Here is a 27924-nt window from a genome sequence, read left to right as displayed (position 1 = left end):
TAATAGTTAGGTCCTATGTTGGGGATGGCAGGTTTAAATGTAAGAAAGGGTTAGGTCTGGACTGGACAGAACATTATTTTGAATGAAAGTTCAAATTAATAAATTATTATTATAAACTTTCCCACCTTCTTATTGCTTGGTATGTCACAATCGACCAGACCCGAATTCCAAGCAAACAAAAATACTATGTTTTATTTGTTCCACAAAGTTTGACCATGATGTAAATGTAATCCATTGCTTTGACCTGAATCTAACTTGTTTCCTTAACCGCCCTTAAACTAGAAAAGTGTATCAGCTATCACCCTGTGTGACTGCAGTAAACAAAGTAAGTAAAAAAGAAAGATAATCACAGTTTCTTAAAAACCTAACCAGCTGGTCTAGTTGAACGTGTGTTGCTCCAACTCTCACTCACTCCTCCTTGCACACCATGAGGTATGTCAGGAACTTGTTTTCAGTGTGGTTATCCTAGTTAAGGGATCTTTATGATTCATTTTATCTATAAGATTAATTTTTGAAGTGTGGCATTATACCAGAGCAGCCCACAATATCCTTTACATTACTTTACATTAAACATAAAGTTGTTGGACAGCTGAGTGTGCTGCATAGATATTATTATTAATTATAGGTCTGGAAATGGAAATCAGGAATACATTTCTGTTTCAGTTGTATTATGTTAGGAAATGTTAGGCATCTTATTCAATGTGTTTTATATTGTGGTGTACGGGCTTCAACAATTAGGACTACGATATTGTCTGGAATCATCATCTTTTAGGGGAACCATGTGGCTGGCTAATTGTTGGTGGCCGTTGATATGTTTATTATATACGTATAGGCTATCAAATGTCCCGAAATGTGTTTGTGTCAGACTTCAGACTTAAAGCCCGGATGTGGGCGGGACGTCGGAACTCTCCCGTTGCTAAGCCGATGATCTTTTTAAAGAAATCTTCCACTGCCATAAACTCAAGCTGCCCGATCTCGTAGCTCATTGGCCAGTGGTGTGGGTGGAGTATTGACCAAAGCCCATTCCCGAACAATGTAGGCAAAATATTTAAACCGCTTCGTAGCCCTGCTTTGCAAAGTTTTCCAAAACTGGATCATTTACTGTATATGACCATTACCTGTTTGCAGAGACTAATAGGCCTACCATTGCAATATATTTTTTATTCGGTGTTATGGTACCACCGTATCAATGAAGACCGACTTTATTCTTAGTATTTAATGTAAATTGTTTTGGTAATGTACTTATTCACCATTTGATCATTGTCGTTGGTCCACAACCTTCTAGATAAGGCTATATGCTTATTGTGGTTTAATCGTCTATAGGCTCACGTTGCCGTGCACGGCAGATAGCAGGATTCATTGCATTGCATTCTGAAAACACTATTCTATATTTTAAATATAGCCTATGATTCTGTATAAAAAAGTACTTAGCCTAGATTTGGTCCCCACAAGTTAAAGATAGGTTCAATGGATAGTTGTTATTATTAGTCCTAATTATTATTCAGATATGTTAATCAAGACGTTTATCTAAATGAACAGGATAAAACAAACAAACCAAAATGCTTGTTTCATTGCGTTGTGGTCTATTCAACATTGCAGTGTCACAGACTTTGTCCTGGGAGCTGGTCGGGGAGTTGTGCGTGCTTACGTTGAAGGAAAGTGGGCAGAGCCAGCGGAGGATAACAGCGTAGGCAGACCCGGGGAAGAAGACAGACACGGCAGAGGAACCGAGCATCCACACCGGCAAGACGCAAGACGACACGATGGGGCCGAAGAATCGTCTAAAACGTCCAAAAACTGATGCATCTACCACCTTCCAAACAGATGAAATGGGATAGTGGTGCCCTGCTTCACGGGTAAGGATTCTCCAGTCCTCATGTTCAGTGTTCAATACTTGTGGTCGAGAGTCGAGGCGAAGAGCAATATGGTGGAAAGGACGACACTAAAAGACAGGAGGGCAAAAATGGCTATGGTGTGTTTTAGTCGAGGAATATAACCCTACTCCGTCGGTGTTTAGTACCCCCACGTTGCTATAGCGTGTTTATCCAATGGGTTTGATAACACTCCAGTTCTTAGTATTTGGAAGAGATGCTGTAAAAGTGTTGGGTGTTTTTCCTCAACTACGCATTTAAAATGGTCTTTGTCCTTGAAAGGGCAAATGGCCTTGTCGTCTTTTGGTTGGTTCTTAAACGACCAGAAAGGATCATTATCGTCTTCAATGCTTACAAGTTGAAGAGTTACCCTGAATACAATGGACTTTGGGGATTTTTGGACTCTTTTGGATATATTTAACATTTTGTGTATTACGTCATATCTAAAATAAAAGGGGGTAAATGGGAAAAAAGTTTAATTTGACGTTCAGTTTGAGGTATTACAAATGTGGAAAACAAAAAATGTCAATGGACACTGGAAGAGATGAGAGATTTATATTAGAATGGTATAAAATACATAGATAAATTGCATAAAAATGATAAAAAATAAAGCATCAATTAGTTTCTTCTGTGATGTCAAGATGTATATATATGCAAATGAAATGTTGTGTTTATGGCAGGTAACATATCAGATAGCTGAAGTTTTGTCGAAATCTAAAATAGGGTGTTGGCTTTTAACCCTTCATGTCAGTGAATAGAAAAAATACCAAAAATATTTATTTTATTTTGTCAGGTTGCCTATGCCTACATAAATGATGGGGGGGAGATAACAAGACCACACAAAGGATACATGGAGATTTTTTTAACAAAAAACATACTTGCATTTATTTTCCACATAAACAATTAAAAGCTTTTTCTTATGGGAAAAGGGGTTATCTGCCTACTTAAGGAAAATCTGGAGTAAACAGTATACTAGATTGCCCTTTCCTTCAGCATTGTTTAATGTAAATGTAGATTACAATTTTGTTGTTACAAATTACACATTAGACTAATAATTGTTTATATCTCTTATATTTGTAGGTTTGCTCCCTAAAGAGGATTGAGAAGAAAACGATGAACAATGCCGATCATCCAAGAAATACGGTATGCATGTTACTTTTAAATGTTTCGGACTTAAGAAACGTGAAAATGTTTGACTAGCGCACATTTACAACCAGTAGGGAGTGCTGTTTAAATATTTTTTTTCCTAAACCTTTTCTTTCACCATATTAAAGGTGTAACGCATTGGCCATGACGTATGGACCATGACGTGGAGGTGACTTGAGTGAAATGGCACTTGGTAAGTTGATATTTATTGCCAGAATTATGAATTTTGGTTTTTTAAAATGTCAAATTTTCATTATTGCCCTTTCACGTTAATGTATACTATCAAGCAATTGTTTGATTATGTTATTTATAAACTATTGTGTATATTTGCTTTTTCCTTAATCGAGGAAAGCGCAATAATGTTTTATAAATATTAAGAACCCAAAGATGTTAAAGACACAGACTAACCAAAGTCAGATTTTCGGCCTGACAAACGCTTGTGCACCCAACACCTTGCCAAACTAATTGGAAAATATATTCAGTCACAAAATGGTTTCCCTAAACAGCCCCAACATGACCGTATTTAAAATGTCTTTCTGTTAGTACACTCAGTTTGAGAAATTGCGGATAAGAAAAAAACGGAAAAATTGCATTGCGTTGAATTTCAACATTTGACAATCTTACAGTTATTGCAATGTGTAAGTTTTAGCATTTGCAATGTTATTGTCTCACAATGTAGTCTTTCTTAAACCATGAAATGCTTCAACATGGAAGCACATTAAAAATCTATTGGGCATTAGCTTATGATGAACGGAAATGTATACAGAATTCCGACAATATTTCACTTTCCAAACTACATTTTTGTTCGTATTCATACCACATTGAAAATCTTTTAAATCTTATCCTAATTGAACCGTTACACCTTATATCTAGTCATGGTGTGAGCTGCAGTGAACCAAAATGAACTTATCAAGTTCACAGTTCATTCATGATAATAAAAAAATCCTGTATCTTGCAGTTTTTAAGCTATGCAAGCATAATGAGCAAACTGCGTGTCCACAACAATAGATGAAACAATGAATGTGCATAGACGCCCTCCCGCCTCTAGGAGCATACATTTATTGTCTTCAGTTATATTACCAAGAGGTACACAAAACTTAACAGCTTGTGCTTTCAAGTTGGGCTTTTCACATTTTGAAGCACGAATGTATACGCGTGCGATTTTTAAAATAGAAAGGGAAAAATTGTCTCTTTTTTAAAAGAGGCCATTTATGTGGGACTACAATTCTTTCGAGATATTATGAAACCGATAAATGGATTTCCATGATTTTAACTTTCGAATAAACTTTTAAAAAAGATACCAAAGTCATGGCACTGAAGCCAAAAATGATTTCTTTGGCGTTTAAAACATTTGAAGGGCATATCTTGCGTGTTAATTTAATAATGCTAACTTGGTATCGCCATACGCCAATCTTTTTTTATTTTTTAGGAAGCAATGTATAAAACAATGAAGGCCAGTGCCCTAAATGGATATTATGTAACATCCTATTCTTAGTAGCATTTTTGCTAGTAGCTATATGTACAGCTTAAGATACCTCTCCCCTTTATTATTATTTCAGCAATTTGCATCATATTCTATGTAGCAGCCATTCATTTTCCAGTTTAATTCGTAATCATAATTTTTTATAATTCTTGTTTTGTGAATTTCCGGCCTTTGTTGCACAACACAAAAAATAACTGATCATATTGGTTCAACTGCGAAAGCATACTGCAAAAATGTAGCGTGGCTTTTTATTTTGCCATGCTCAATTTGGGAAGTGAAATTTTTATAAATAAGGTACGTGAATAATACAAAATAGGGAATCCATGTGGTTTAATAGCGTAGTTCAGCTACCTAACAACAAGGTACAGAATAAGCATATCCATTATTTAAAGTCCAGTAAAAATCTTTAATGGTAGCAAGGAAATGCTACATCTTCAATTGGTTTTCACATCGGCATTCGAGAAATGTTCACGTCGGGAAAAATTAATTATTTCCATAAAGAGTAAAAGGTTAGCCTGGTCCTACCAGACACTCATACTCTCTGTACTACATTTTATTATTACAGAGAGTCTGGACCTACTCAATTGACAAACGTTAGCTCACTTGAAGGCGGGTGTCTGAAGTTTAAAACGATTGGATTTGCCCAGTGCCACTCTGGATCTGCCATAAACAATCGCTAACGTTTGGCCGGGAATCACGTTGCGCGCAGGCTGTAAACAAAACGATCACCGTGGGTGAAGATGTCCGTCAACGAGAGCTGACTCTAACGTCATTGTTCTCAGCCACTCCCTCTGTTCGCTGATTGGACGCAGACAATTTAGACTGAGAAAACCCACTAACATACCGCAGACCCAGACCTGGTACTGAAGGGAAATGCAAATTGAGCGGAAAGTACTTAGGCGGGCGGAGCCAGGCCAGTAAAACTTTGCTTTGACATTAAAAAAAGTCATGTATTAGAGTCAATTCAGACGATGTTCTGATAGTCTACGATTGTGGGCATTCGATACCTCATGAACCAAAGGATGACCCAGTAATGGAAGAGAAAGACATTTGATATTGCTTAAATACCTTGAATTTCCATCAATGCTATGATCTACAATAGGGACATCAAAACAAGCATTAATGTGGATTTGTAAAACAAAATCCTCTTACTGCATCCAGCTGCGGCATTCAATTACCTTAAATTAAATTTCCTTTCCTTACTGTAGCATCAGTCCATAAACACTTTATATTAACTTTGAATATGTTCTTTTGTCTCTTTTAGAGATGAGCTGGTAAGCAGTAGCAGGATCTTCCATGGAAGGAAAGAAGTCGACTATGTAAGTATAATTTTGTGTTCAAAAATCTTTTATAACCCAAATGCATGTTTTTGTTCAGGCCATCAAAAACAATGTTTGTATAATGTTATTTTTTTTGTTTTATATACTGTTACTTACGCACGTTGCAGGTCATTTCTAGGTGGTTTTATTTAGATTGATGTGTTTGATTAGAGGCTTTTGATCCCTGACGTGTGTCGAAGCTCATTTATTGAGATGTATTATACCTAAAGAGAGGGGGGGGGGGTAGTTCATTATTGCCAAATATTTGCCCCTCCCCCCGTGCAATCTATAATGGTTATTTCCATTCTAGAGATTTGTAATAAAGGCTTTTTTTTGTACGGTATCTTCTGAAAATTTGGACAATTGTGGTTATTTCCCAGTATACATTTTCAGATTTTCACATGCACATTATAATTGTTTAAGTATGAATACAAATTTGAATCGGATTTGCTTGCAACATTTTCGAATGGGTCCCCTTGACACTTGCAATGCATGGGGGTAGAAGTTGAAGTTCGCTGACGTATATTGAACCCCTTGTGGACAGATGTATATTAATGTTTAGATTATAATAGTGTGTACTTTTTGTGCTATACTTTTGCTTGAATCACAGACTTCTCAAATTAATTGTTTTTAACCAAAAGCACGTAATTCGCTTCAGATTATTTATTTTTTGCTGGACCCAATTTAACTGGCTGATACAAATGCTTGTTTTTGTATGTCTTTTACATTAACAATATTGCATAGTTTTCTTAACCACTGAACATATTCAAGAACAGTGTTACGTTTGACCTCCTTGGTTAATGGTTTATCAATGGCTACATTAGCAAATCGTAACCCATATACAAGCGTTTTCTGTTAGTTTGCTCATAGAATAACAAACCAGCTAAATCCTAGCCAACATTTGAGGCTATCTCAACATTTGACGTCGGCTTTGAATTCGTTTTTTTGCTTCAGTGCATTGCAACGGTATTTATTTATCATTTTGCATTGTGAGCTTACACTTTTTTCCCTCTTTATCCTATCAAGACCTTATTCGTCGGGATTTGCGGAAGTGGGCAGCGTTGTTTGATACGAAGACGACCAGTTGTTGGGTGTAAAGCCAAATAATGACGAGATGAACCCTTTTTCTGGACTATTTTCAACCAGTGGAATTTTTTTCTTTTGCGGACATTTTGCACAATTGCCATTTTTGGGAAATACCGATTGAAAAGTGGACTCTGAAGTTGCCGGATTTTTCCGAAAGATGCTGTATTTTATCGTTTAAATGTTTTCATTTGAATAAACTATTCTAATTGTATTTTTTCCTTGACTGGTTTATTAGCGGTTTAGGTTTTGACTTAAAAGTACCAAACTTCAAACTTATTTTTCACTGAAAACAATTAAATGATATTTCACTTACTGCAATTGTCAGTAAAAGTGGGGACCTGGCATTACAACGTAATACTGAAGTTGCTAACAAGGAGTGTTATGTAATTGACAGTGCTATGGCAATATTTAATCAATGCCTAACGTTTCACAACATGAATAGAATCAAAACTCAATTGTGTAGTTTGTAATGGTCACACTCGTTTGTTCAAATGACCTGAAATGGTTTCCACGGGCTCTATAAAATGGCTCCTTGTGTACTGCTTCCTGTTTCAACAGGAAATGATGAAAACACTACACAATTTACCTTTAAAATGTTCTTTGAACCCTCAACGATCGTATTATTTTATAGGGGACTATTAGTCACATTAATGTACTTCATAGTCATATGTCATAAATATCATTCCTTAACTAAATAAAAGGGGTGGGACTTTCACATCACCTGAGTGTGGGGTAAATGGAAATAACGTCAATCAAAGGCATAGCTTTCAGAGCTAGGAAGGAGCTCTAGATGGCGGATCAGCCTTGGGAAGGGTACTATAGGCGTTCGTTAGTCTAGTCCTCCTGGAACTATTTCTGCCCGTGAGTGGTCCCTTCTGACCCGCATTTTCCCAGTGATCTATTCTTTATCCTTTTTGCTTTGATTCTGGCTTTTCTGCGTGATTTCTTGGTTATTTTTGAGCCGTCCTTGTCGTCCGTACGGAGAGCCTGCTCGTCGTTGTTTTCCACAGTGAGCTGTGGCGGCGGCCATGGCGGTCCTCCATTTTTAGTGTGCTAAGCTCCTAGAGGAGCTGGCGACTATCGCCCAAGAAGACCCTCTGTGAATGAAGAATGATCAGCCCCTTGTTTTCTTTTTGATTAGCGCTATTTTTTTTTAAACAATTGGAATTGTTTACTTTTATGTCTTTTTTTTAGTCTATCGAGTATTTATATTTTAGTATAAATATTAATGTACTGTCGCGGACGTGACTCTAATGCTTCATATCTTCCTGTACAAGGAATTGGTATGTTCGTATTTTATACTATATACATGACTTACAATATGTGTCCCCTTATTTGTTTCATCTTTGATCTTATGACGCAGTTGGCATTAATGCAGGCGTCTTGATTCGAGGACAGTATTGTAGCTCATTACAATAAATACAGTTTAAGGACTATTCCCCCCACCCCCTGTTTTTTGGTTTTAATACGGAATATACGATTCCTAAATCGTTTAAAGATTTATTCCACTCCATTTTAAGACGTCTATGTTACATCTGCCACTTGAGCAAAGGACAATCTAAGGAATCCTCTGTGGTCGTTGATGTTTCGTCTAACTTTTTGACAGTATATATCGGGACACCAATCAATAACAAATAATACCAAGCCACAACGATGATGAAGAATAAAAATAAAAAGCATGAGGATGAATGTTCAACACAAAGCAATGCATCAAGGTATGATCCCTATACTTTTTACGATTATGACATCTCGTTTGATTGTTTACCTTGTCAAGCATGGTTGGTCACCTGTTCATATTTTTCAGACATGGATCCTGTTGAGTATAAGTATATATAAATGACCTTGCTATTGTTAAACAGCCACACCCTGATTATCCTACCATTTCTTATACTCAATACTGTGGTTTTAGGCCTGTGTTGGGGTCCCATGCCCTTGTGATCTATGTGAAAGTCCACAGCAAAGCTAATTTGCACTACTCCCCGTAGATTTTTGATATCTGACGGCAAATATTTATTATGACCTTGTCTTAACGATTGGCACTGCATTGCACCATTTCTATCAACGTTGAGTCGTTTTCAAAGGCAATACATCTCTATCTATTTTTGGTCTCTGTTTGACTAATAGTGATTAGTTATACTACCAATACATTTTTTAATATGAATAACGTTACAAAACATGACTTGGTTATAGGTACCGATCGGTATGGAGTATTTCAACTCACTTCCACTGTTTTTGCATGTCTGGTTTCTGTAACTATAGTTGTCCCAAAATGCTACATAGGCCACACCTGCTGCTGATAGCCCAATGGTTATATCAAGTATTTGTTTACATTTTGATCAAAGATGCTCTCTCCGTGTTCCAACATATTGGTATAGAAAGTAGCGCTCTTGAAAGTTATGTTCAGCCTGCAATAACTTTTGAAACAGGCTGTAATTCCTCATTTTATATTTTCTGTTTACAAAACAAAGTTTACATTTAAAATTACGTATTGCCTACATCCACTTAACTGCATTTTCCTTCGGTGATAGGCACATTTTGTATTCACTTTGAGTAGTATAGTTATATGGGAAGGCTGGACAAGTTAACTCAAGTTAAAATCTCTTAAACTTTATTTTGTTTACCCTCCATGGGGGTTATATATCCATGTCTGTGGTTTGGTTATGTTGTCAGTTACCAGCCCTTAACCTGAACTTTGTGATACTTGTTCACAACTTAAAAGCCAAATAAGGTATTGCTATTTCATCTTCATAAATAAAGACATTTTTAAAACCCTATCATTTGTATGGTATACTGAACTAACACATGTCTTGACCGGCTATGAAAGACACATGGAAAATTGTAAATTATACAAAAAAAAAGAGTTTGGGGCCATTTATGTTGCCACACTAAGTTTTATGTTCTGCAGTAGTGTCATTTTCGAGGAGAGTGCTTTATTCTTTAGTGAACTTTAAGAAACCTTATGCTTACTTTGGTCCATGGCACCTCCAGAGTTCATGTTGTGTGATATTCTCATGTGTCAAGGAAATGTGAAGATGAAAATGTGAGCAAAGATCCCCAGAACCAGGTTCAGGAATGGTCAGGTTTAATGCCTGCACATTGAAAGGAGCAGGCCTATATTCATTAAGACATTCTATCGTTCTCAGAGAGTAGTTATATATAATATATATATATATATATATATATATATATATATATATATATATATATATATATATAGGCAAAAAAAGGGTGAGAATCAGGGCCATAGCATGATGTCTGTATGAATGGAACAAAGATAGCCTGTTGGAGTGTTTAGATGAGAGATCCATGCACAGTTTTTAGGCTGCATAAGGTTGAGATGAAACCTGCTGGCTTCGTGTATGTATTCAGGATAAGTGTAATCATGTTTGCTGTGTGTTGCTTATGTGATGCTATAACTTTGTAGAATTTAGGTGATTGGTTTTGAATAGGAATACTAGGTGTAGTAGGTGTAGGTGATGATAATGTAGAATGTACTGTAGAACGTACTATGGGTAAGATTGGATTATTCTTCCACACCATGGCAGCCATTTTAGTCCATGAGGAAAAAATATGCTGTTATTTGTTTTGTTTGTTTGACACAAGAAGTTTGACGTCGCACACAGTAGATCATATTAAAAGTACATTTTTAATTACCGCAAAACAATGAAACGAACATATTTCAAAAGCTATTAAAGGTCATAAAATTGTTTGTGCATAGATTGCTGACAGTCCAATGTACTTCAGAACTATATGGAGGAGGAACGGGAAGTATGTTGAGGTTAAGAGGCACGCCTAGCGGACAGAGATGAGCAGTGATAGGCTAATCCCCTACCTAGTAACTCGGCAGCCTATCGTAATTTGAGATGACTGTTAGAACCCGCCCACGAATGACCTTTTCTATAATCGGAGCCTTTTACTTCCGAGTTTAATGGTTGCATGTGGATTCTATACTTATATTATCATTTCTGTCATATAAAATAGGAACACACATATTAACATGGGATTTTAAACAGACCCCCTTGTATAACCGAGTAAAAAACCAAGGCTATAGTTTGAATACAGCTTTTTCATTTATCTGACGAGCCATTTATGGTAGCGCTTGGAGATTCTATTATAAGCTTTTAGTGCCACCAGTAGTTCACTCTTGGTATCGCATTATGTTACTTATTTGTAATAGTTTAAGCTAGCTGGGCCTTGCACCCATTTTGTATTTGTATACATAAAGGCAATTCGATATTATAGTGCTGACCTGAATATTTCATTGTTGTTTGAACAAATGATTTTCATATTATCTCAAACCAAGGGGGAAAGCAATAAGAGTCAAAATAGGATAACATAGTCTATAGCCTGTCTTGAAGGCTGCCTATTTATGGTTATTATCAAATCAGTATTTAAGAGGATTGGTGTGCCTTAGAGATACACATCCTATTTTCATCTTAAACATTAATGGCTGCTTGGTATAAAGTGTTGCAAATTGCTCTAAGAATAAATGAGAGCGGTATCTTTAACAGTTTATAAAGATACTTGCAATAATGCTACTGGAAATAGGATATTATATAAATCCCATTTAGAGGACCAGCCTTCATTGTTATTGACTTGACAAGTGATTTTTTTAATTCTCCTCTCTTATTCATAAAATCAATTCAATTAATTTGGGAAATGCTTTGAGATCGAATAGCATCATGTTTTTTCTGTATTTAACTATTTAATGAACACCAAAATGATTGTACAATAATATGTTCTAAATTATATTTAAAAAAAAAAGAAGTTATTTCTTGACCTCTCCATATCCGCCATATTCATTTGATATTTTGATTGGCTCTATTACTACAATATGAATATGCCTCCTCGGCAACAACAAAGGCCTTTGTGAATTTGATCCACTAAAGGCTGTGTGCTAACCATTCACAACCATTGTGTTCTGTGCAGCAATTCAGCGTCAGAGGAGTCCAACCGATCCGTGTCGGAGTCGGGCAGCCAGTCTGAGAGTGATCATGGCAGCGAGAGGAAGCAGCGGGCCCACCACTCTGAGTCCAACAGCTCCTCTGAGTCAGAGAGCCACTCAGAGTCAGAGGGCGAGTCCACAGGGTCCAAGTCACAGCTGGCTGCAGCCGAAGTCAAAGACAAGCCCGTTAGAAAGAAGGAGAGCCTGGCAGATGTGAAAAAGGTGGGTTGGTCCGGGTCTGCTATCATGAATTCTGGTGCCCAGTGCACCGTCGAGCCAACAATCATTAAGGCCTTCAATCGTTTGGACTTAGCAGTTTTAATGAAGACTGCTATGGGCTGAAATGTGGATTTGCATGATTACACACTTAACTATTCTAAAGGAAATGACTAACTCGGTGGTGTTTTGACATGGTGGCTACAGATGTGGGAGGAACATCCAGACGTCTACGGGGTCAGGAGGTCCAGTCGTAGCAGACAGGAACCCGCCCGTTTAAACATTGGTGCTGGGGTAAGAATGGGCTCATTCAAATGGAGAACAACTGTGTCTTGACGTACTGCTGTTAAAACAGGTGCCGTGATATGTCTGCCAACATGGGGGCAGCTGGCCAGCCGTTAAACAGAGAAGGACAAGCCTCTCCTCATTGTCTTGCTACGGCTTCTCTTTCTATTTGGAAGGAACGTTTTTGTCTCTTCTAATTTCCTTTTAAAATGTCTGGTCCACGCCTCTTCTCCAATTGTTATTTTATGCCACCTGGTGGATATTGTGTGAAAGTGCTGTTATCTCCTCAAATTGACAAAAAGTGCTGTGTGTGCATTGTGATCTTATTTCAGGGGAGCAGTGATTCTGAAAATGAAAGCCCTAAGAGAAGAGAAACCCGGTCTAAGAAAAGAGAGTAAGTACAGACAGCTTTTTCACTTTTTTTAGTCTCTTAAATAAAAAGTGTTTCTACTATGCATTTGTTTTTATTTGTCATGTTTTTTGTCAAGTGTAAATGTTATGGCCTTTTTGACCATCTTCATTTGTTAATGGGTATCTGTTTGCTTGGGTTGGGTTTTATATTTGAAGCCTTAGCTAGCAATAGCTTCACGCACAAATGTAGCGGTCGGGTTCAATTAACAATACAATTGGTCTGAATTGCAAAAGAAAATCAAATCAATTTTATGAGAATTCTAAATTGGCAAAGGGCGAATTTCGAGGGTGATCTTGTATTTCTTTTTGAAAGAAATACCTGGGATGATGACTCAAATGAGGACGAGGAGGATTCCAGCAGTGCAGACAGTGATCAGGAAGAGACAGTTAGATCCAGAAGACTTCCTGCTAGAAGGTAAGAGGGGAGCATAGCCTGACCCCCAGACAGCTACCCACTGGTCCACCCAATCTCATTCCTGTTCATTTCTTTATTGTTTTACTGATTTCTTTCATTTGTGATGTATATTCTCTCATTTTTATTCTATTATTATGATCTGTTAAACAACCAGTTCTAATGCTCAACAGCCCTGAGAAATATGTTGAATGGTGTTAACATCACAGGCTAAATTTAATTTCAAGAAACTGCGCAACTCTTTATGACTTTTATCACTGTGTTTTCCGTTATGATGAGATGATAGGGTGGGACAGTTGAGCTTTCTGTGATCATTTCCAATGGCCTCTATCGTCTCTGATCTGTTTACAGACCGCAGACTAAATCAACAGCCAAAAAGCAATCCCAAAAGGGAAGGAAGTCCAGGAAGGCGGAGTCGTCAGGGGAAGACGATGACGATGAGGACGATGATGAGGACGATGATGAGGACGATGACGACGATACCCCAAAGAGGCAAACCCGGGGAAGAGCCGCAACAAAAGTCAAAAGGTATTTTCCCTAGCATTCTAGACAATCGTTGCCTTATTTGCTTCCAAACAACATAAAACCTGTTGGTTTACCCTATACAGATACACATTGATTTCAGCAATTTTCTCTGAACGCTCTTTGAAGATTTAAAGCATTCCCTCTGATCCTCCCCACTCTGAACACCTCATACATGTGTCTTCACGTGCAGATCGTGTTGCATGTTTTGGATGAACATTATCATTTCAATGCAACCGCCCGCCTCATTAGGAATCATTAAAGTCACAATGTGTAGCTATTCAACTAGCTCGTATCTTGCATATCTGTTGTTAATTGAAATCGATAGTGATTTCAATTTGATTTCTTATTGATATCATCAATAACATCACACTGATTTATTCTATGCATAAAAAATGCTGGCCCGCCCTTACCTCTCTTGGTTTAAAGAATTGCACGACGAACCAAATACCCCTCCCCATCACGCCATCCATCCAGCCGGAATTCTGATAGTGGGCAGGGCTCAATCGTACGCTCGGCTCCTTCTCCATTAAGCCAAGGTCTCGTTTGTGTGGGCAGTTACAAGGAGGACCAGCATGACCTGGAAACGGACTCAGACGACCTGATTGAGATGGCAGGCGACGTAGCGGAGGAGCAGCAGGACGACGACAGCGAGACCATCGAGAGGGTGATGGACACGCGCACGGCCAAAAAAGGAGGTCAGGCTCCTTCTGTTGACTGTCTTTAAAATTAAGGAGATCTTTTTTGTTGACTGTTGTGGAAATTCATCTTCATTCAAATATATATATACAAATTTTAGGTTTTGTTGAAATGTTGTCGAAATCTAGGTAAAAGTTTTTAAAATGTTTCTTATCATCAACCGTGTCCTTATATATCCCCGTGAGGGAACATCTCAACAAATTGTGTCTAAATTCAATAGAAGCAATTTTTTAAGGTGTTAATTTCTCATAGTGCACCTCAAGCTAATTATTTTATTGTATGTATGCAGCCACGGGAGCGTCCACTACGATGTACTCTGTGGAGGAAAACGGGGACCCAAGTGCGGGCTTTGATCCGGAGAAGGACGAAAGGGAGACGCACTATTTGATCAAGTGGAAGGGCTGGTCCTACATCCACAACACCTGGGAGAGCATGGACTCTCTGACCCTGCAGAAGGTCAAGGGACTCAAGAAGCTCGATAACTTCATAAGGAAGAACGATGAGCTCAACTCTTGGTGAGAAGAAAAAAGAAGAAGAAAATGATCCATGTTTTTTTGGTCAAAGCGATATAATTGATATTTTGGTCAAATGTTATAAACGGATTGTCCTCTGTAGGTTGAATAGGGCATCTCCAGAGGATATTGAGTACCACAATTGCCAGCAGGAGCTCTCTTGTGACCTGAGCAAGCAGTTCCAAATAGTAGAGCGGGTCATTGGTAAGACATGCTAACATTATGGTATTTTTGAGTTATCCAATTTTTATTATTAATTTACCTTTCTTGTGACTGATCGGATCTTTATCTAATTCCTTAATCTCATTGACAGCCACAAGGACCGGGAAGAACCAAGGAGCCGCAGACGTCCCCTGTAAGTACCCCCGCTGCCATTTACTGTCCGTGGCGGCCGTTCACCGTGTTTCTCCATTTCATGATCACAGTCCGTCAAGGCACTGGGTCATAAGTAGTTGATGTCGGAACTAAAACTCTTCTGGGTCCTCAACAGCACCCAGCCCCAAGTCAGTCCCCTCCTCCAACGAGCCGGAGTACCTGTGCAAGTGGATGGGCCTGCCCTACGTGGAGAGCAGCTGGGAGGATGGGGCCCTCATCAAAAACAAGTTCCCCAAATGTGTAGAAGGCTTCGACAGCCGGAACTGCAGCAAAACCGTTCCCTCCAAAGACTGCAAAGTAAGCGTGAGTCCCGCGAGCTAAAGGAATTGAAATTTGCAAAAGGTGTGGTAAAATGTTATGAATCCATTTGTTACTGTAATTGCAGGTGTTGAAACAACGGCCAAGGTTTGTTGCCCTGAAGACTCAACCCACTTATATCGGGAGTGAAACCCTGGAGCTGAGAGACTACCAGCTGGATGGACTCAATTGGCTGGCCCACTCGTGGTGCAGGTACACAAAGGATCTTCTGTATAAAATTATGCATTTTTTTATGTTTTTGTTTCTAGACGACACAATCAGATTAGAAAGCAGGCGGGGGTACCCATCTATATAAACTCTGAAAAATAAAGTCAGTTTTGGCTAGCGGTCAGGGTATTTGACAGCCAACCCTTTCTCAAGACCCAAATGTCTGCATCTACCGCTCTCAAACAGTGCCTCACCCCCCTACCGTCTCCCCATACCTGTCTGGAACAATGCCTAACCCCAACGGTCTCTCCCTTCCCTCTGCAGGTGCAACAGTGTTATCCTGGCTGACGAGATGGGTCTGGGGAAGACCATCCAGACCATCTCCTTCCTGTCCTACCTCCACCACCACCACCAGCTCTACGGGCCCTTCCTGCTGGTCGTGCCCCTGTCCACGCTCACCTCCTGGCAGAGGGAGTTCGAGACCTGGGCGCCCGACATGAACGTGGTGGTGTACATCGGAGACGTGATGAGCAGGAAGACGGTGAGCTTAAGTCACGTGCCCCGCGCTGCTACTGACCCGTTACCGTCTGCTGATCAGTGTTCTAACCTTTTGTTTTGCATAGATCCGGGACTATGAGTGGGTGAACCATCAGACCAAGAGGATTCGCTTCAATGCACTTTTAACCACGTATGAAATTCTTCTAAAAGACAAGGTATGCACCACATCCTGTATAATTGTGTGAGGTTAAAAAGGATATAGACGCTATGCATGCGGAATTGAGTGAGTGTGTGTGTTTATATATATATAGTCTGTGATCAGTGGTATGACGCTCTGTCCTCAGGGCGTGCTGGGGAACATCAACTGGGCCTGTCTGGGGGTGGACGAGGCTCACCGGCTGAAGAACGACGACTCCCTGCTGTACAAAACCCTGATCGACTTCAGGTCCAACCACCGGCTCCTCATCACCGGGACGCCCTTGCAGAACTCCCTCAAGGAGCTTTGGTCGCTGCTGCACTTCCTAATGCCAGACAAGTATGAACGCTATCACCTTTAAAACACCCCCATCCACGCTCAACTGACAGCATGGTGAATATTTGCATGGAAGTTGCCGATGAGCCTAAACAAGCCACTGGTGTACCTCTGCCCACCTCAGATTCGACTTGTGGGAGACCTTTGAGGAGGAACACGGGCAGGGAACGGCTAACGGCTACCAGACCCTCCACAAAGTGCTGGAGCCCTTCCTGCTGAGGCGAGTCAAGAAGGATGTGGAAAAGTCCCTGCCGGCCAAGGTGGAGCAGATCCTGCGCGTGGACATGTCCGCATCGCAGAAACAATTCTACAAGTACGTTTTCGCTTCTTCACCTTCATTGGGATAGTCGTTTGGATTTTTGTTCTTTGACCATATTTGCCTCCATATACATTCCCGTCTAATTTCTGAAAACCAACCCAATAAAACAACATCTATGTGTCCGCCTGCTCACCACCATTATCGGTCTAGTGGTTGTCCAATAGCTCCTTGCCATTGGTGCCCAGATCTTCCAGTGTTGTCCAGAAAGCCATTTAAAACAAGTCAGAGGAATAAACACACACGTAACATGTACATTACCTTCTTCTATCACTTTGCTTAGATCGAGCATTCAGTATATCACAGGGACAACCAGATCCCCAGTGTGGCATCGTTTACGTTTTTCTGTACAACGTTTGAACTCTTTGAGTTGTTCTCTCAATGTTTGTACTTCATTTGAACTTTTTATGGTAGATCCTCAGAATCCCGGGCAAACATATCACCGCCGGCCACATCTTCACACACTAACACGAGTGACTTCCTGAACGTTTCTCCAGGTGGATTCTGACGAGGAACTACAAAGCCCTCTCCAAGAGCACACGCGGAAGCTCCTCAGGCTTCCTCAACATCGTCATGGAGCTGAAGAAGTGCTGTAACCATGGCTTCCTTATCAAGCAGCCCGAGGAGGGAGACAGCGCCACGCAACAAGAGCACCTGCTGGTAAACACACTGTGTGTGTGTGTGTGTGTGTGTGTGTGTGTGTGTGTGTGTGTGTGTGTGTGTGTGTGTGTGTGTGTGTGTGTGTGTGTGTGTGTGTGTGTGTGTGTGTGTGTGTGTGTGTGTGTGTGTGAGAGAGAGATGTTGCCATGAAAGAGGAGAGCTCTGATTCCCATGTGGTTGTGAACTGGTCTGCTCTCTCTCCCCCACAGAGCGTGGTGAGGGGCAGTGGGAAGCTGGTGCTGCTGGACAAGCTGCTGACCCGACTGAAGGAGAGGGGCAACCGAGTGCTGATCTTCTCCCAGATGGTGCGGATGCTGGACATTCTGGCCGAGTACCTCGCCATGAAGCGCTACACCTTCCAGGTAACCTTTTGTACTATGTTTGACACTAAACGTCTCCTGGTTTCTTTTCTTGTTGTTTCGCCTGGAGGTGGCATTGCAGAGAGTGCTCAGGGGGAGTTTGGGGGGGGGGAGGGGTCTGGCAGAGAGCTGGGGTTCTGACGCTAGCGGTGTCAGGTGGACGGGCTGAGGGGGATATTTATATCCACAAGCTATGTATGTGATGCTCGAGTGACCATTGAATGGCAGTGTTTATCGCTTGCTGTGAAGACTGCTTCGCTCTTAAAAGTAAGGTGGATGGAAAGTGTAGCTCTGTGAAGCCAAGGTGTGAGATGGAGCCCAAGGACTCATAACTCGTTCTATTCTCCCCCTTGTCAGCGGCTGGACGGCTCCATTAAGGGAGAGATTCGGAAGCAGGCGCTCGACCACTTCAATGCTGAAGGTTCAGAGGTCAGTTCACTGAAGAGGAAAACAAAGCGACTTACAATACAGTACATTTGTCAGAAGAAAAGAGAAACAAGCGAACAAGTCTAACAATCCATTGCTGTGCGTAGGACTTCTGCTTCCTGCTGTCCACCAGAGCTGGCGGTCTGGGCATCAACCTAGCCTCGGCAGACACCGTGGTCATCTTCGACTCTGACTGGAATCCCCAGAATGATCTGCAGGCCCAAGCCAGGGCTCACCGGATTGGCCAAAAGAAGCAGGTAACCTGGGCCTCAGATCGGTTGTTTGTTGTCTCTTGTTGCATGTCGGGGAAAAAGAGACAACTTCTAAGCTTGTATCCTCACGGCCAACTCTGCAGGTGAACATCTACCGCCTGGTTACCAAGGGAACCGTGGAGGAGGACATCATCGAGAGAGCCAAGAAGAAGATGGTGTTGGACCATCTGGTGATTCAGAGGATGGACACCACGGGTCGCACGGTTCTGGACAACAACTCTGGACAAGGGAACTCAAAGTGAGACCAGGACGGCTTGTCATGGTCAAAGCCACGGGGCGGGTTTTGAACACTACAGGATACTCAAATCTCGATCAGCCATTACTTACCGCCTTCTCTGTACACAGCTCAAATCCATTCAATAAAGAAGAGCTGACCGCCATCCTCAAGTTTGGCGCAGAGGAGCTCTTCAAGGAGGCCGAGGGTGAAGAGTCTGAGCCTCAGGTACTGCATCAATGAGCTTCCAAAAAGGTTCCCTTCAAGTGGCGTGTAAAGTCCACATGCGGATCCACAATCTGTTGGCTCTTTACAGGAGATGGATATCGAAGAGATCCTGAGGCTGGCCGAGACCAGAGAGAGTGACCAGGGGTCGAGCGCCACTGATGAGCTCCTGTCTCAGTTCAAGGTACAAGCTACCGCCTTCAAGTGCTCATACTTAACTTCCTGAAATATGAAGCTGAAGTCATGTTGCCTTTTCCGTCTTCTCCACATTCGTGTTGCTTACACTGCCCTTCATCTCTTGTCCCCCATCTCCCCACCGCTGACCTATTCCACGATGCGCTGAACGTTGGCAGGTGGCCAACTTCTCCAACATGGAGGAGAACGGCCCGGAGCTGCAGGACAAGAACATCCGAGACTGGGACGACATCATCCCCGAGGACCAGCGGCGCAAGCTGGAGGAGGAGGAGCGGCGGCGGGAGATGGACGACATCTTCCTGCTGCCTCGGAGCAGGAGCTCCACCAAGAGGGTGAGGAGGGGGCCGCCGCCTGAGGACCTGTGGCCTGGATTTCAGTGCTTCGCAATGGCAGAGACACTTAGGGAGGGAGGGAGCAAGAGGAGAGGGGGACGTCTGTCCCCCTTGCTCCATCCCTCCCTACGTTTCCATTGAGAGCCAAGATGGATTCTCTGATCCAAACATGGCAGAGATTCACTGATTAGTCAGAATTAAAACGAGAGCGGTCTAGAATCAAAATTGCCATACCTAGACAGGCGCAGTCGCCTCGACACATACTGTGTCCTCACTGCGCATCTACTCCTAAAGATCTGACTGGCTAATGGCTATGCCATTTCTTCCAAATGACAAATATGGGCTCCGTAATGTAACCTACAGCCCCTTTTGGTTTGACCGAGAGAGTAAGAAGGGAGGGGGGTGAGACGGGCAACGAGGGAATGTATCACACTACCTTAAATATTTTACGAGGGATTCCGGGACAAACTGCTGCTGACTGACGTGGTGCTGGTGGATTGTAGGCGAAGGCCAATGACAGCGACAGCGACGCCGGCTCCAAGCTCAAGCACCGCTCGTCGGGCTCGGACAGCGAGACGGACGACAGCGACGACGACAGGAAGCCCAAGAGACGAGGCCGTCCACGGGCCCGCAAGAACAACGTAGAGGGCTTCACCGACGCAGAGATCCGCCGGTAGGTGAACCCCGCACACAAAGCACCTGGTACCTCCCCATTACTTACTTTACACTATATTTCAGTACTTTAAACTTTAAAAAATATATATATCTTGTCAATGACCAGAAGATGACGTTTGTGATTTTGTCCGTTGGTGTTTCCATAGGTTTATTAAGGCCTATAAGAAATTTGGATGTCCACTTGAAAGGTACGTCAATCTAAAGTGGTTTGAAAAGATCATATCCTCAGTCGAGATCGACCTGGTTTGGTTCACATTGTGTGGGTGTTTGACGAGGTCCCCCTCCTCCCCGGTCCCCTCCCCAGGCTGGAGGCCATCGCCAGAGACTCTGAGCTGGTGGACAAGTCGATCGCCGACCTGAAGAGGCTGGCGGAGCTCATCCACTCCAGCTGCGTGGCCGCGGTCCAGGAGCACGAGGAGCACCTGAAGGAGAACCCCTCAGAAGGTGAGCCCGCACCACGCCGAGGCCTTCACTGGGTCGCGCTACATTATGAAGCCAAGTTCAGGCTCGGTGTCCTTGGGTGAACCGTCCAACGCGACTGGCACGAACACCCGTCACAGTAATGCAGCACATAGTCGGCTGATTAAGGCCTGGCTCGTCATTGATGCATTTCTGGTCGTTTTATTTCTGGTGCAGCTCTGCGGCTCAATCCTCACTCTCCGTGTCTTAGAGGCTTAAAAGTCAATTTAAACATAAAAACCCTTCTTCCCGTCTCCCTCTAGCAAAAGGTCCGGGAAAGCGGCGAGGGATTAACATCAAGATCTCCGGAGTCCAGGTCAACGCCAAGTCCATCATCCAGCACGAGGAAGAGTTTGAGCCGCTTCACAAGGCCGTCCCCTCGAACCCGGCAGAGAGAAATAAGTACGCCTGCTGTGCTGTCGCTGGTTCACGTCTAAGAGAGCCTGCAGATTAAACCGATAAAGATCAGCATGTAGAACCCGTTTGTGAGATTGTGGTTCGCCAAGCAAACCCCATCTTGTTTTATCTCCAGGTTCCAGCTGACCTGCAGGGTAAAGATAGCCCACTTTGACGTGGACTGGGAGATCGCGGAGGATGTTCAGCTCCTACTGGGCATCTACGAACATGGCTTCGGGAACTGGGATCTGATCAAGACCGACCCGGACCTCAAACTGGCTGATAAGGTACATGTCGACAGTGCTGCTTGTTAGGGAGGTGAAATGGGGCTTATGGCATTGCAAACTGATTTACCTTAATTCCCTGTTGTCGTGGTCCAGATTCTCCCTGATGACCCGAGCAAGAAGCCCCAGGGCAAGCAGCTGCAGACCAGGGCCGACTATCTCATGAAGCTGCTCAAGAAGGAACTAGACAGCAATGACACGTCCAAAACAGGGGAAGAGGTGTGTGCCCCTCGAAGCCCTTTTTCCATCCCATCTCTGCATTTGATCCGTTATGGCTTGTGTGTCTTAATGACCCAAATATACCACGGTCTGCCGGTTGGTCAAAATCGATTTCCCCCCCCCCAGTGAATCTGTGTCTTCCTCCGCAGGCCAAAGCGAAGAAACGGAAACCGCGGGTGAAGAAGGAAAAGGTGAAGGAGGATCAGAACGAAGGCTCATCGCCACGCCTGTCGGACAATCCCTCGGAGGAAGGCGAGGTCAAGGTGTGTGGTGCCGTTCAGTGCCGCGTCAACTCGTGTCCCCCAGCTCGTGATGCGAGTATCGTGCATTATCTGTGCGTGGTTAACGTATAGACCTCCATCTCTTAACAGGACGACGGAACGGAGAACTCCCCCGCCAAAAAGCGCCAGAAGAAGAAGGACAATAAGGAGAACAAGGAGAAGCAGGGCACCCCTAAGAAGGAGAAGGACGGCGACAAGGAGAAGAAGGGAGCCAAAACCAAGAAAGAGAAGGTACTTCACCACTCATCATACCGCTTGTTACACACCTGTGTATCCAGACACAGTTTTATGCTAATCCTTCCTGTTCATTTCAGGCGAAAGCCGCCAAGGGAAGGAAGAGTCAAGGGCCAGTGCACATCACGGCGGGCTCCGACCCCGTCCCCATCGGGGACGAGGACGACGAGCTGGACCAGGACACCTTCAGCGTCGTGAGTGAACAGCGTATTCCCTCAATGCCCACTCCACAAGACCCCTGCCTTGTGGATCCAGAATAAAATGCCCATCTCTGTCATAATGAAGCCTCATTAGCCCAATACATGAACAAAAATGCAGACATTTCACCTCTATGTTATACCCCAGCATCATGGTTCCTGGTATGTGTTTGTGTGTGTAGTGTAAGGAGCGCATGAGGCCTGTGAAGAAGGCCCTCAAACAGCTGGACAAGCCGGACGAGGGCCTGTCGGACCAGGACCAGCTGCAGCACACGCGCACCTGCCTGCTGAAGATCGGGGACCGCATCACCGAGTGCCTTAAAGCCTACACTGACCCGGAGCACGCCAAGACGTGGCGCCGGTGAGCCCCGAACCCCCCTCTCCTCCCCCCCCCCCCCCCCCCCCCCCCCCCCCCCCCCTCCCTCCGTCCAGGGTGGACCTGTGTTGTCCCCGGATCTTGTAAATGATCTTTCTTGTTTTCTTTTGTGGTTTATGTTTTTCCGGGGGCAGAAATCTTTGGATATTCGTATCCAAGTTCACAGAGTTCGGCGCTAGGAAGCTTCACAAGCTTTACAAAATGGCACTGAAGAAGCGGTCGCACGAAGAGGAGGTGAGGACATACAATTCAATAAAAAATATATATATTCATGACTCCCCTAGCCCTAGAGACATTGAATGTGAGCGAGCGGTGTTGTGTGCAACACGCTTGGCATTGTGGGTGTTCCTGGGGTTCCCCGCTGACCGCGCCCCTTGCGCTGCCCTTCAGAAGGACCACAAGAAGAGGGAGGACTCAGGGCGGAGCAAGCCCCTCCGAGCCGAGACGTCCAGCGCCAGCCGGGACTCGGCAGGGATGCAGCAGTCCTCCAAGAACCACCCCGCCCAGTCGGGCCCCCACGCGCACCACAGGGAGCCCTACAACTCGGCCCCCAAGCGCCACTTTGGGAACGACGGTGGGTACATGGGTCCCCAGGGACATGGTAGACCAGTTGTGTCGGGTGTTTGATGGTAGGCTACATTTCTTTCAAAAGTACAGTGTAGTGTAGTAATTTAGTGCCATTTAGCTGACCGGAAATTGAATATAATATTCAGAATTATGCTTTTATTTGTGTATAATTGTTCAAGGGGAATTGTTGTGTTTTTACTACCTTAGAGTGAGCCTTTTACGTTAACATTGAGAGCTGTTCCTATTCATTGAGGCCACCCTGTTGCACCGCCATGTGTTGTAGGAAGGTGGGGGGCTTGTTATCACCATGGCTACGACCCATGTGTGATGATCTTTTCGTATCATCACTGCGCCAGGGCGTTATGATGATTTAAGGGATCTTATCTGAAATGTTCCCCTCACTCTGGCGCTAAACTATTTGTCCACGTCGGTCGTCAAAATCCACCGTTGGCCAGACTGCGCTACACACACACTTTCTAACACGCCATGGCGTTATGTTAGAAGTGTCCTAGAAGCTTAACCCTCTCTCGGACACGGACATGGACATGAACCGCTGCTAACACTTAGCTCCACACTTCCACTCAGCCGTGGCGTTATGCTATTAGTGTCTGATAAGCTTAATCCGCCCTTGGTCACGCCTGAAATAGCCTATGAAGACGTTTTAATCCAAGGAATGGGTCCAGCGGATGGCAGTTTGCAGATGAGGGGGATTACGATGGGTTAAGTGGGTGCACACTCTTAATAATTCCATGTTTTGGAGTTTACATACTCAAAGTAGGCTATCACTGTTTCGGAGAAAGTTGGAATCCAAAACAAAACTGGGGCGATAAAACTGCACACCTTCAGGTTATCAAAGGCAACCTAGGCCCACGTACAGCAGTGCAAGTAAACATTGGATTAAAAGGAATGTCGGTTTTTCCCGAATGGAAAATACCGGCACCTTACCCAATATTGGCCAGTACAGGCCACCGTAGTCGTTGGAAAGGTAGGTGGCAATCTGCTACACAACTCAACACAAGCACAAGCAGCGATCTTGAGGTAAAGTTAGTTTAATTCAATATTTAAATACTTAACGAAGCCAACTGCAGAGCTTTTCCCCTGGGCAAACTCGCTGTGATGTTATGTGACTTCCCGTTCCCACCTTATTAATTAAAAAATGTCCCAAATAATTCACTGGAGTAGGACAACATAAAAGCATTGAAGATTCTTGTTATATTAAGTGGACCCTGTATTGACCCAGATCGAGGAGAATGGCATCGGGACCGCAAGTACGGTTACGCAGGCAACAGCAACCAACCCTGGCAGGGAGACCGTCATCAACCGTACGACCGCTATAAAGATCACTATGGTGATCGCCGTCCCCATGGAGACTCGTACCGCAGCTCAGGAAGCTACCGCAACAACAGCTCGCCTCGGAAAAGATCCTACGACCAGTACGGCAACGACCGGGACCAGAGACCTCATCGACCCTATTACGAAAGGTAAGCTGCATAGGAACCAGGGATCACCTAACTTAAGAGTCGCTTAACTCTTCACAAATTCCACCAGTCTTGCTTATTCAATTCATTTTTCGTGCCCCCAAATCACAGCGTTAACAGTAGCGTCCATCTTTTGTTTTTGATTGCTATACATCAGCCGTTGTGCATTTAAACAATATAATAAAGGAGTATCGAAGTATTCAGTACTGTGCCGCTATTAAAACGATCAATCAAGCTTTTATTTCTGTGCCACAAATGCCATAACAGGAAGTAAATAAATAACTGTTATAACTGTCAAACGCACCATCAGGGTACTGTAGCACTAGGCTAATGGCCAGCAGCAGTTAGGTAACCACGTGCACCCAGCACCCATAGAACGGCTCTGTACTCACGGTGTCCCACACACACACACACACACACACACACACACACACACACACACACACACACACACACACACACACACACACACACACACACACACACACACACACACACACACACACACACACAGCAGGCACCCGGACAGCAAGAGGCGGCGTTCGGACGAGTTCCGGGCCCCCAACTACCACCAGAGCCGGGACGGCCCCCCCGGGCCCCCGCCGGCCCAGGACTTCAGGAGGTCGTCGGAGCGCCGCTCGCCCGGGCCCACGGGCCCCGAGCACTACCGGCCCTTCCACCCCGACAAGCCCCCTGGCCAACAGGACCCCCGCTCCCCGGGGGCCCAGAAGTCCCCGCAGGACTCCCGCTCCCCACCGGAGCGGCCCGCGGAGACGCCGAAGGCCGGGGCCGACCCCGCCTGGAACAACAGGAAGCCGTCGTAGGACTCGGGCCCGGGGGCTGTGAGGGCTGGCAGGCTGCCAGTAGACCTCAAGGGCCCTAGCTCGGACCACCACAACCCCCCCCCCCCCCCCCCCCCCCCCCCCCCCAGAACCCTGGGGGTCTTGGCCATGCACCGCTAGACCCTTCCGGCCAGACTCTGGGGAACCACCTTCCCCGACCAACCTGTGCTCAAGCGCCTAGTTGGAAGACAATCCACCTGCACCCACCTTTTTTTACCAGCACTACGAAACTATGACGCTCCTCCTCCACCTCCTCCCTAGAGCGATTGTGAATATTAACATTTAACTGTCTTAACGCAGAGTGATCAGTAGAATGTGATTATTTAAATTGAGATGACTTGTTCAGTCCAAGTGCAGACTGTGAAGCTCAAGGATGGTCCCGTGGACTTTTAGCCGAAGGACCCGTCTGACGACAGAGAGAGACTGATGTTGAATCCTCAAAGTGCCTCAGTGTTTCGGCCTGGTGAACTTTACATGCAGGGGGCCGGTCCTAACCAATCATCACATCTTATTCATCATGTGAGTTTTTTGTGTGCACCTTTCATTGTTTATCTCCACCATGATGCCAAATCAACGAACTGGGAGTCATTTCCTATCAGGGAATGTTTGCTCTATGGGATGGTGAAATTATCTTTTGATTTAGGAACGATATTTAAATGAAGTCAATGGCAAATTCTCTGATTATTGTTCAACATGAAGTTCAAAAGGTTTTAGCAAATTTATCAATTTGTCGTGTGTCAATAATAATAGTTTCTGTCATTCTATACCGCTAACTTAATCATTGCAAACCTCTTCTCTCACTTCAGCCACTTTCTTGCGGGTAGGCATAATGGCATCAATGCTTAATAGACAGTATTTCTCATAACTAGTGCAAATGTTTTAAACACTATGAGCCAAGTCAGAAGAAAGAAAACATCCATTATAAGTTGTATGAACTATGGTACATGCTATATTTAGACATTCATTATATCTTGCTATTTTGCGCCACCTCTTCAAGTATTTCAAAAGTTCAACTGCTATCACCGTTTTGCTCTCCTGTAAATGGTTATTTGCCGTTCTTTGGTTCGAGGCGGTAGAGGGGTTCGAGGGGATTGCGTGAAGGATTACGTTTGAAGCTAACTTTAGTCAGGCTGTCCGTTTGTTGCAGTGCCAAAATCAAGAGACTGAATCTGCTCCAGTCCTCGCTTTCCTAGCTGTTTTTCCTTCGGCATGTCGTTTGTGTCGCCTTCTCTCTTTGTGCCTTATTTCTGTGTCATCGTGCTGTATGTGTGGGGAAATGGACACTACTTGGGTATAAGCTGGACAGGAGGAAGTATTAAAGTAATATTTCAGGGACATCGCTCCAAGGTATTGAATGGAATCTGGTGAAGGAGACACGTATAGATTAGCAATGGAAATCCCAAGAGCAAAATGATTTATTGTGAACTGTATTAGATCGAATCGCCAACACAACCTTCCTCCACCGTAAAGCAAGCTACAGTACCTGTATTTCATGTCATGGCTAAATAATTTATATTTGTGACAAGACCACTCTCCATGGTAAATGTACTGTACATATGTTTATAGACATGTAATAAAACTTTGTTACATAATGCAATAGACTTTTAGTGATTTTTGTTAATCTATTTTCAACTGTAAAAAAAACTATAGATAATACATGATGCGCAGGGCCGGCTATAGGCATAGAGGGGGTCGCCAGGTTCCAGCCCTTCAAGCAGTCTTACCGCTGAACAACTTAGACACTAACCAAGTGTCTTACCATGATTACCATGTCGATTATCATTTTTTATATTGGAAGACTTTGAATTGGTCGTGGTTATTTATTACCGAAGTAAGTGGTATTTTTTCCCCATTTTTTACAGACGGCTTTGCCATGACAGCCAGTGCATCACATTCATAATTCTGCAAATGGCACAGGGTTTCATCTGTGGGCCATAGGCTCAATCCCCAATTTCAGACCTCATTTGGCAATTTAGAGATAAATACATTCACTTACATGACAATCTTCAAGGTTGCAAATTTCAATTCACACAACTTTATGCTGTCAAATTGATCAATCTCTCTGGCTGATAACAGCTCTCCCAACCATATCCCCAGGCCAGCATGAATGACCTGGTCTGGAGTTATATTTGACATTTAA

The 27924-nt window shown here is 43.5% G+C and overlaps 1 protein-coding gene across 5 annotated transcripts; it reads left to right on the top strand.

The window, feature by feature from the left end:
- The first annotated feature begins 134 nt into the window (after positions 1–134).
- On the top strand, positions 135–27381 carry chd2 (chromodomain helicase DNA binding protein 2). 5 transcript variants are annotated; one of them, XM_030366074.1, is made up of 45 exons: positions 135–325; positions 866–1035; positions 1600–1856; positions 2952–3014; positions 3146–3210; positions 5765–5819; positions 6846–8620; positions 11835–12072; positions 12274–12360; positions 12684–12745; positions 13076–13177; positions 13526–13702; positions 14255–14394; positions 14685–14910; positions 15011–15111; positions 15221–15262; positions 15398–15585; positions 15668–15792; positions 16072–16288; positions 16371–16460; positions 16590–16780; positions 16902–17090; positions 17591–17753; positions 17963–18115; positions 18470–18541; positions 18646–18795; positions 18894–19048; positions 19156–19252; positions 19341–19433; positions 19603–19776; positions 20280–20449; positions 20598–20639; positions 20756–20895; positions 21174–21312; positions 21443–21593; positions 21687–21809; positions 21959–22072; positions 22181–22321; positions 22405–22518; positions 22704–22882; positions 23032–23131; positions 23288–23471; positions 24705–24945; positions 25457–25848; positions 25886–27381. In XM_030366074.1, the coding sequence occupies exons 7-44, from the start codon at positions 8559–8561 to the stop codon at positions 25764–25766; spliced, it is 5442 nt and encodes a 1813-aa protein (XP_030221934.1). In that variant the 5' UTR covers positions 135–325; positions 866–1035; positions 1600–1856; positions 2952–3014; positions 3146–3210; positions 5765–5819; positions 6846–8558; the 3' UTR covers positions 25767–25848; positions 25886–27381. The 5 variants fall into 5 exon arrangements, with proteins under 5 accessions (XP_030221934.1, XP_030221939.1, XP_030221936.1 ...); XM_030366076.1 differs by lacking the exon at positions 135–325 and having other exon boundaries at positions 637–1035; positions 6846–8188; positions 8512–8620; XM_030366078.1 differs by lacking the exon at positions 135–325 and having other exon boundaries at positions 639–1035; positions 15398–15579.
- The last annotated feature ends 543 nt before the right edge of the window (positions 27382–27924 follow it).

This window comes from Gadus morhua, chromosome 9, assembly GCF_902167405.1.
Source record: "Gadus morhua chromosome 9, gadMor3.0, whole genome shotgun sequence".
Classification (NCBI taxonomy): Eukaryota; Metazoa; Chordata; class Actinopteri; order Gadiformes; family Gadidae; genus Gadus; species Gadus morhua.
Note: the sequence above shows the minus strand (reverse complement) of the source record. Positions and strands in the feature narration are given on the sequence as shown.